The sequence below is a fragment of the Sciurus carolinensis genome, chromosome 16, assembly GCF_902686445.1.
Source record: "Sciurus carolinensis chromosome 16, mSciCar1.2, whole genome shotgun sequence".
NCBI classification, from domain to species: domain Eukaryota; kingdom Metazoa; phylum Chordata; class Mammalia; order Rodentia; family Sciuridae; genus Sciurus; species Sciurus carolinensis.
Window position 1 is genome coordinate 65,970,382 of NC_062228.1, and position 10,510 is coordinate 65,980,891.

A 10,510-nucleotide genomic window follows, 5' to 3' on the forward strand; every position below is an offset into this window, starting at 1 on the left:
ACCTGCTGGGCTGGGCACAGACACCGCCGGCACTCACACCAGACACTGACTGGAGAGATCCAGCCAGGAGGAGACCCTGCTGTGGAGATGGTGTGGTGGCCCTGGGGACCTGATGAGAGGAGGCCTGAGGATTCTCTCCAGGGGAGGCGGGCTCTGTAAGACACAGTGGGAGCCTGACTGTGGTCATTCCCTACACCACGCACTGTGCCAAGCACCCCATGGACACTTTGAATACAGACCACGCTTGCTTGTCAACTACACCTCAATACAAGTGAAAAATTAAACAAAATGTAAAGCAAAAAAGTTTTCACACCAATTCACTTGATTTTTAAATTTAGCTTGTATACCTTGGTTTTATTTCCATGTCATAAAAATCCATTTAGTTTTAGAGCACAATTTTATCTCATAACTAATGTAATATATCTAAACCACCCAAGACTGGACATTGGGGCTTCTTCTGACTTCCTCACACACAACGAGGCAACAAAGACCCTGTCCGTGTTACTGTCTGATCTTGGGAACACGCAGAATGCTCGGTAAACAGGCCTCGGGCTCCTGGGAGTGGAAGGGGTGGGTCGTCAACCTGCACTTGGTCGTGAGCGGAGGTCCGACTCCTTCCTCAGGGTCTGGGCTCCAGGCCTCGGGGGTCAGCTGACGCTGCCCATTGTGAACTCAGTCTGGAAGACATTTTCTCTGGCCTCTCCTCTGGTCTCAAGGTCACTGAGGGCGTGGGGCGCAGGGGGAGCGCTGCCCCCAGGGAGCGCCCCGGCGGGCGGGCGGCGCCCTCACGGCCCGCAGAGAGTCCTGCGCAGCGCTGCGTGCACCTCCCTGTTGCGCAGGCAGTAGATGACCGGGTTGCACAGGGGCGTGGCCACCGTGTAGATGACCGACAGCACCTTGTTGAGGTCCATGGACCTGATGCGGCTGGGGCGGCAGTAGATGAAGAGGGCGGCCGAGTAGAAGATGCCCACCACCACCAGGTGCGAGGTGCAGGTGGAGAAGGCCTTGCGCCGCGCGGCGGCGGACGGCATGCGCAGCACCGCTGTGCCGATGGCCGCATAGGAGGCCAGCGCCACCAGGAGGGTTCCGCAGAAGATGACGATGGCCGAGATGAAGTCCACCAGCTCCGTGAGGGCCACGTGGGTGCAGGACAGGTTGAGCAGAGGGGAGACGTCGCAGAAAAACTGGTTGAGCACGTTGGGGCCGCAGTAGGACAGGCTGGCGATGCACGAGGTCTTGGCCACCGAGACCACCAGCCCCCCCAGCCAGGAGCTCAGGGCTAAGCCCCTGCAGACCTGAGGCCTCATGAGCAGCGGGTAGTGCAGAGGGCGGCAGATGGCCACGTAGCGGTCATAGGCCATGGAGGCCAGGAGGGTGCACTCCGTGCAGATGAGGACTATGAAGAAGAACAGCTGGGTCATGCAGGTCACAAAGGAGATGTGGTAGGGTCCCATCCACAGCCCCAGGAGCAGGGTGGGCATGGTGACGGACACGTAGCACATCTCCAGGCAGCTGAGGTTGCCCAGGAAGAAGTACATGGGCTTGCGGAGTTCGCTGTGGCTGCAGATGAGGGAGACGATGACCGTGTTCTCCAGGAGGGTCAGCAGGTAGAGAGCCAGGAAGATGGCAAACAGGACGTCCCTGATGCCCAGCCTGGTGGACAAGCCCAGCAGGACGAACTGCTGGACCCTGGTCACGTTGGCCAGCTCCAGAGACGGCGCCATCTGTTTGGAGACAAAAGAGATTGCTGACTTCTGTCCTGCAGAGGCACAGTAGGGAGAACATAATTACAAGGTATCCACAGTGGCTGGAGACTCTGGTGGCCTGACCAGCCATCTTCTGTTGGAAACTGTCGAGAGAGATGCTGTAGGCTCCAGAGACAAAATATGAACGTGGTTACTCAAGTTAATTTTCTTACTAAATATGACTTGCAGGAAGAATCTGACCACCAGAAATGGGAGAATAACACTTGCTTCCATGAAGTTAAGTGAAGGAGTAGTTTAAAATTTACTATAAAAATTAGAACTTGGGGCTGGGGAGATAGTTCAGCTGGTAGAGTGCTTACCTTGTAAGTACAAGGCCCTGAGTTCGATCCCCAGTACCGCAAAAAAAAAAAAAAAAAATTAGAACTCTTTTCATGTTGTTTTTTTGCAAAACAACCAAAAAAAAAACAAAAAACAAAAAACAAAAAACAAAAAACAAAAAAACAAAAAAACCCCAAAACACTCAAACCCTGTCCTGTTTCCATCACATGTTATTTTCTTCTTAAACTTCACCCACTGGTTTGGGAGTATTCTCTAAAATATAGAACCGATCAGGAAAGTCTATCACACACGCGGCCCTGCTATCTGCACACTGGTCCTTTGGGAAGCTGAGGCCCACAGAGGAACCTGCTGGTGCACTGAGGCCCAGACTCTGACCATGAAGACTCCTAGGAGCCATGGAGTCCGGAACTTGTCCTTACAACTTGTTTTCGTTCTTGGTTCTGTTGGTGGAACAAGCTGAAGTCAACTTCCCAGCCCTGTGGCCTTGAGCAGGTGAGCTTACCTGGACCTGCCTTCAGTGCTGTGCTGGTTCCATTGCATCACGTTATCAGTCTCAGTGCAGAAGCCTGAAAATCTCCTGAGGAGACATGGACCGGGATGGTCTGAGGTGGGAGGAAGTTTCCCGTCGGTGCCTGGGAGCCTGCTTCCTCCTCTCCACAGTTCTTACACATGTGGGCTTCCCGCGCTTAATGTGCTCCTTCTCCAGTTGAAACTCCCCAATTCCTTCAGCCCTTTCCCGAGGACAAATCATGCCAGGCTGCATGGTGATCACCTTTCCCCATGGCTCCGTGGCCCCCTCGGGGAAGACTGCCCCTGACCTCCCCTGGCCGTTCTCTGAGCCAAGTCCAGCTGAGGATGTCAGAGGCTGCACCTCCAGACTTGGGCCCAGACCCCGAGGTGATTGACAGTCTGACAGCCCCGTGGGGAGGGCTGGATCCCTCGCCCCTCCCTCTCTCTCTTCCTCTTAAGCAGTAGGCACTTTATTGGTGCCTAAGTATGATAAGATAATACGTTTATACTGAAAGTGTCCAGGCAAAGGTTGCCCTTCTCCCTGACCCCTGAGTTCAATTTCTCACTCTTTTTTCTAAGAATTTGTCTTGAGATGAGTTCTGTGTCATTGTGGAGCAGACTCCTAGGACGCTGTGGAGATCAGGGAGCAGACGTAAGTCACCTTCCAATCCCCGATCCCAGCACTGCGCCTGGCACAGAAACTGCATTTTCATAAAAATAAATGAACTGATGAGGGGATTGAACTGAAAGAGCGTCTGAGCTTCACACGCATTACCTGAACAGGTGAGGGTTTGGGGCAATTAGCAAATACCGGCACCTGTGGGCCCTTCTCCAGCGTCACCCTGTACTCTGCGCCTGGCGGGTGCTGGGAGTGCCTGCGTGGCATCTCACCGACTTGTCACAAAAGCCCCTGTGACGCAGAGCCTACAGAGCCTCTGACAGCCAGAGCTGTGCTGGGCACAAACGGGACTGCGGGAATTTCAGTGGGTTTCGAATTCCACAGGAGCAAACAGTTTGTTAAGCAGAAGCACAACTCGAACGCGGTTCCAGGAGTTGTGGATGGTGGAGGGGTGGTGGGCCACCTGAGTTCTGCCCCCAGGGACGGTGAAGTGTGGCGGAGACGTGGAAGATGCCAAGGTCCAGGGATGCAGGAGGCGGAGGGAACGTGCTGTGGGCAGAAGAGCAGGCACGAAGGCCCTCCTGAGGTCCAGGTGGTTTCTGGGGCGGCTCACATGCAGCCGGGAACCGAGGCATTGGCAGCCTGGGCCACCGCGCACGGCACACCCACGGCCAAGGGGCTTCCTAAGAGCGCCTGGGCTCCATGGCATACACCAGGGATCTTTGAGATACTTCACTCAGCTCAAGGACCTCGGAATGCTTTCATTTTCCTTATTTTACAAGGAAAATGACTGACGGTCAGGAAGTGAAGCCACATGTCCTAAGTCCTGACCAATAAAGAAATGCAAACAGTTGGAAAGGCAGATAATTTCTTGGGGTGTACTGCCGTCCCCCATCATTAACAGCGTTGCAGGGCTGAAGGGTAGCCACGTGGTGGTCTTGATGGTAAGAGCCACAGAGCCTGCTCTCTCTGTGCCAAATGCTTTCCAAGGAGACCCGCTGACCTCTGTGGAGCTGCTGCGGCTGGTGCTGTGCTGCAGGTGAGCACCATGCTTGGAGGCCAGTTGCTGTCCAGGACACTGCCCTGAGCTGGGCACTGCCTCTCACCCTCAGTCTCCTATCTCCCTCCCGTCGCTGTGCCTTGGTTCTTTAGCCTAATAGAGTTTCCATGTCACATATTTAAATGTCGACTGGAGTGGCTTAGTCAGAAAATAAAAGATGTGCCAAAGTCAGGAAATGCTTTCTGGAGGGAGGAAAGGGCTTTGGAGACAAAGCCTCCCAAATGCTGTCGGCCGGGACCCTGAGGAGCCGCCTGTGTGCAAGATCTGTGCCCTGCTTTCTAGCTAGGGACATCAGGGTTTTCCAGGGAGCTGGGTTTGGACATTGGGCACTGTTTGAGGACCCCTAGTAACTTCCTCGTAGGCATGAGCATCACTTCACCTACCGCAGAGGGGAGGCGGAGGCTCAGAGGCGTGTGCACGTAGCCAGGAGCGAGAAGCGTACACTGGAAACCTTCCCTGGGTGTAGGCCCAGTCACGTTCCCGGCAGCGCGTCCACGTGCCAGCTGTGCTTCATCCCAGCCACCGGCTCTGGACCTCCCCCGGTACCTCTGAACCCTTTCCAAACCGTCACAATGCAGTGTCACTCGCCACTAATCCTCCGGGGATTATTGGGGAAAATTAAAAACACAGCCCTGTTGTCGGTGGCTATAAAAGCCCAGGTCCAACCCCTGGTGGTGCGTGGCTGTCATCTCAGCAACTAGGAGGCTGAGACAGGAGGATCGAAAGCTCAAAGCCAGCCTGAGCAATTAAGTAAGACCCTAAGCAACTTAGCAAGACCCTGTTTCGAAATTAAAAAAAGGGCTGGGGATGTGGCTCAGTGGTTAAGCACTCCTGGGTTCAATCCCCAGGAAAAGAAATAAAATAAATAAAAATTCTTTCTCCATGAAATAAATAAATAAATACATACATAAGTGAAAGTTCAGGCCTGAGTCGGTCCTGGAGGTGCGGGCCTGTTCCTGGTCCCACCGGGGACCCCCTCCCCCACCTTCCAGGATGGCAGAGCTGTCCTTGGTGCTGAGCAGGGCTTCCTGGCGCTGGGCTCTGGCTCTGGCCGTGGAGCTCACTGCAGCAGGAACAGGAGCCCGGCCCGCTGGCTCTCAGGAGACTCCAGCTTGGTATTAGAGTATTAGCCCCGGCTGAGTGTGGGCTGCTGGGCTCCTCCCGCCGAGCTGGTGGCTACACCTCCCCTGCAGCTCTTCCTCCCAGCCAGGTTTCCCAGCATGAGTGTCCTCCTCGGTTCTACTCCGACCCGCCTTCTCCTTCCCACCCTCCCTCCCTGTGAATCACCGTTGGTCCTGCTGGCTGGCGACTTCGTGTGGATGAGAGTCCTCTGGGATGTCCGTTTTAAATGCTCATGAGTTCACACAATGGTCTCATCAGCACTCTGAAGCCCAGGACTAGAATATTCAGAGACCATTCCACCTAAAACCTCTGTCCCATTGCTGCTTACCCATAGCTGAGCCGGGGTAGAAGTAGGCTCTCGGTGGGGAGAGGCTTCAGTAATGTTTAATTCTGCTCTGTCCCCCAGACACTTAGGGGGCAGAGACTTTGTGCAGAGAAAGCAGAGCAGCAGGGACAGGGGACATATGGGCACGAAAGGCCCTGGGCTTGGGCTTCCTGGGGTTGCGCCGTGCGCCTGCCCCAGCCTCCTGTGCCCATTCTGCAGTTGTCCCTTCTAGAGTTCATCGATTCTCTGCAAGAGCCAGAACCACATGGCCAACACTTTGGAGCAGTAGAAAGTGGTAGTAAAGCTGGGATCACACCTGTGATCCCAGCTCGGGAGGCTGAGGCAGGAGGATTGTGAGTTCAAAGTCAGCCTCAGCAACTTAGTGAGACCCTCTCTCTAAATAAAATACAAAAAAGGGCTGGGGATGTGGTTCAGGGGTTAAATGCCCTGATTTCAATCCCTGGTACCTAAAAAAAAAAAAAAAGAAGAAGAAAAGAAAAAAAGAAAGTGATAGTTAAAGCCAAAGTCTTGACAGTAACTCTGAGCAATAGGATTTCCTCCACCACTAATTAACTAATTATATGATATTCAGGAAGTCACTTGACCAACCTATGCTGCATGTCTGTGTGAGAGAGAGAGAGAGAGAGAGGAGGGGAACTACTGCTCCCGAGGATTCAACCAGTGAACACAATGTCTCTCAAGTGTTTGGAATCTGTACCTGATTCTCCCTGGGTGTTCTATAAAAGACTTCTCTCTGTTGTTTCTTATCCTCACCCCAAAGAGCGGCACTTGGTCTTCTCACCTGATGGAGGGAAGACAACGGTGCCCAGCTTTTCTGCTGAAGTTGCACCTAGAGGAGACTCTGTGCCTGGGTGGACTCAGCTCCTGCCCAGAGGAGGGGAGAGTAGCCCTTCAGTCCTTGGAAGGAGCAGACCTGGGTCCTGAGGCAGGCACACACCCTCCCGCCCCGCGTCTCCTCCTGCTCTGGCTCCTGGAGGTGGGACTGACTACCCACAGCAGAAGGAGGCGGGAGGCAAGCTTAAGCCAGAGCTCTGGACCTCAGAGACCCGGCCTGTCTCTGTGGACTTGCAGAAGAGGCGGAGAGGAGGGTTCTGCAGGGCTGGGGAGAGGTGCAGAGGCGGGGTGTGCGGGTGAGTGAGAAGCAGCTCCTGCTTGCATGATCAGTCCTGAGGACGGACGGCCACCATGCAGACGGTCAGAAGCCGTGGCCAGCCACACTTACGGGGCTGAGGACCAGGGGCGAGGAGCAGCTGGTGGGCGAGAGCCCAGAGTGCTGTTTGGAGGCACGGGTGCACCTAGGTCACAGCGGCAGTATCAGGAAACCAAAGATGGACGCCGCCCAGGTGTCCACAGGGGCACGCCTGGGAGTATCGTCCAGACTCAGAGAGTGGGGGAGCCCACACATGCCACCCAAGGACGGACCTTGAAGACCTGTGCCAAGCGGAGAGCCAGCCACAGGGAGACGTGCGGAGTGATACCACTGCATATTTCACAGGTTCTTAGGTCACAGGGAAATAAACAGTGCTTCAGGGTCTCCACAGGCATTCAGCAAAGGCTGGCTTTCCCGAGGGAGGACGCAGAACCACAGCCGCGACGTCCTCGCGCTTTGCCACAAAGGGCTCTCCAGAAAATGGTGAAACTGATGTCCGCCTCCTGCAACCAGCAGGAAGCCCCACATGTGACGGAAACCACGAGTCTTGTCTGACGCAACCTCTGACTCGCCCTCCCTCGCCTTTCTATCCCACCCAGCGTTCTGTGCTGCCCCCCTCCTCCCTTAGCTGCCCCTCTGACCAGAGGTCATCCTTTCTCCTTCAGAATTTAAGCCAGACATTACTGTATTTGAAAAATGTTGTTAAGCCCCCACATCCTCTAGCTGCACAAAATTGGCTCCCTCCCCTGGCAAGCCACTGAGCGTGAAGTTACCTCTGGACCTGCTGTCGACCTGGTTAATGTGAGCCAGGCAGTCACCTGCCAGAGAGGATGGAAGAACATTCTGGAGTGTTGACCTCTGGACTTGAAATTCAGCTCTTGACCCACACTGCAATAGCACACAGCCCTGACCAGTCCGCCTGGCGCCAAGCCTTCCGTAGGAAAGGAGGCAGCCTTGCCTTTCTTCCCTGACCATCAGGAGGACAGCAACAGCTAACTCATGCAGCCACTGGCCCAGTGTGACTCCATTCCCTACAGGAGCATCTGTTTCATCACATGACACAGGTATAAAGCCGTACGCACATTCTAGAAAATAAAGTTCACGGCGTTTCACACTTCAGTATGATGAGTGAAATTTAATATACTCAATAAATCAATAAATACTAATCCGCCTCCACCCCAAGCTAACAATAATGGCGTAGTGTACTACAGTCACATGCTCAGATTCCTCTTCTGAAATAGCTGGTTCCCAGGGGGCAGAAGGAAAGAAAACCAGAGTGTTCAGGTCTGCACTGCAGCCAGGATGCAGAGTGTTGGACAAATCACGCCTCCTCCCTGAGGCTCAGCTTCGTGCTCTGTGAACGGGACGTGGTGTGGGGATGGCCACCCAGGGTTACCGTGGAGCCGCGAGAGCCCATCTGTGTAGAACACAGCCATTGCACATACGTACTAATGAAGTGCAATGCCAGCGACAAAGGACAGGCCACGATGCATCCCTATAGTGCAACAGGAGCCCAACACTAACGTATGTGTGTGGCTCTCCTGACCTGAACCCATCCTGGATTTCAATCCAAAGCCATTTTAACTGAGAAGATTGATGGTGTAGTTTTCCAGACCAGAATTATTCAATTTATGATATAGTGAAAGTAATTGTCACCACCACCATCATTGTGGCTATCACCACCGCCACCACCATCACCACCATCACTATGATCACCACCACCATCACTATGATCACCACCACCGCCATCACCACCATCATCACCACCACCACCACCATCACCACCACCACCATCATCACCACCACTACCATCATCACCACCACCAACACCACCATCACTATCGCCATCACTATCACCACCATCACTACAACCACCACCACCACCATCATCACCACCACCATCACTATCACCATCACTATCGCCACCATCACTACAACCACCACCATTACTACAACCACCATCATCACCACCACCATCTTTACCATCATCACCACTATCACCACCATCACTACTAGTACCATCATCTCCATTAGTATATCACCACCATCACCACCATTATTACCACCATATCCATCATCATCACGATCACAATCACCATCATCAGCAAACACATGGCATATACCCTATGGTGGCTAAACTTCTACAGATTCTGCAGATTTTCAAATTCGTATAACTAAATTCACAGCATGTTTTCACAGGGTACTTTCCTGTACTTTGAAGCTCATGAGAATCTGAACTCCTAAGTCTCCCAATTCCAAGTCCAGCCTTTTGGGAATACTACTGGATGTTCTCCTCTAAAGAAGACTTGGGGTTTAACCTATGGGGTTGGCTATGGGAATAGTAAGTAGAGAACATTCACGGATCTAGGCACTTCCTTTATCCTTTTGCTTTATGTTAATAACGCTGTGTGGTAGTCATGGTTACTATTCTCACTATAAGAAAGTGAGGCTGGAAGTCAAGTTCCAGCTCCTATATCTAAAGAAAGAGTTACACATCAAATTCAAGGAAAATGAATTTGTGTTCTAGAAAAATCAGATATCTCCAATAGTAGAAGAGAGAAAACTGTTCCTCTGATTATTTACTTGTGTTTAGAAAAAAATTTTAACTGGCTTGAAAAAGTAAATTAACCCCTGTACCAGGCTAGCTATTAGAGATAAAACTCAGGAAATCAGGTCACTTCAAAGGATAGAAAATCCAGCCTGAACAGGTTATGTAAAAGAGAATTTATTTGGTTACATAAAAGGACTTCCCATGGGCAAGACAGACGTGGCGGGATCCAGGAACTCCACGGTCATCAGAACCTGGTTTCCGTCCCTGTTGGCTTGTTTTCTTTGATGAACTCCATCATCGCGCAGGAACTCCCTGTTAAATCAGGCCAGGTAGCTCCCGACACCCAGGCTCATGTGTGCACAGCTGCACGTCCACTGACAAAGATCCTGGGATCTGATTCCCTGAGGTAGACTCTACGAGCAGCTCAGGTTCTTCACTTGTCCCCGTTTGAATGTCGACTGTCCAGTCCCTTGGCAGTTTCCCCGTAAGAAGGAAGAGGGTGCTCTGCTGCCCCTGGCTGGATTGTCCACGTGCCTTGCACTGGCTAACTCATGGAACCATGTCTTGGAGATCCCGCGATCCCTGGGCCTCCTCAGGCATGCCCAGCTGCTGGAATGCAGGAAGAGTGCCTGAACCAGCTCTTCAGAAGGTGGAGAGACCCTAGGACCAAAGTCTCCTCCAGCTAGCCCCGCCGACACCAGCCAACACCCACTTGCATGAGCAAGTCTGCTGGATATCAGAAATGTCACCCTGATGAGCGGCAGCCCAGCCTGGATTATGAGCACACATCAGAGGGCAGGTTCCCGAGAATAGGTGGCAGATCTCAGGCGCTGAGTGCCTGTTACACGCGATCCAGTGGCAGCTGCTGGTCCACACACTTGTTTGTCCCCAGCTGCCAGGTGACCACGGGGATGGAGGCTTTGGTCATAAACCTTGGCTTGGGCGGAAGATGTGATCCATCCTACAAGGACCACAGAGGCTAAAGGAAGGATTTTGCTCCTTGGAGGAAGTCTGAGCACTATCCACACATACTCCCAGGAAGATCCTGGGCAGAAGTGGACACTAACTCTGACTCCCACAGTGTTCCAGAAGAGCTCAGCCACCGCC

At 53.0% G+C, this 10,510-nt stretch overlaps 1 protein-coding gene across 1 annotated transcript; it reads right to left on the reverse strand.

The window, feature by feature from the left end:
- Positions 1-785: 785 nt before the first annotated feature.
- LOC124966757 (olfactory receptor 5-like) lies at positions 786-1,739 on the reverse strand. Its single transcript, XM_047528413.1, has one exon. It carries the CDS (start codon positions 1,722-1,724, stop codon positions 786-788), a length of 939 nt encoding a protein of 312 aa, XP_047384369.1. The 5' UTR covers positions 1,725-1,739.
- Between the last annotated feature and the right edge of the window lie 8,771 nt (positions 1,740-10,510).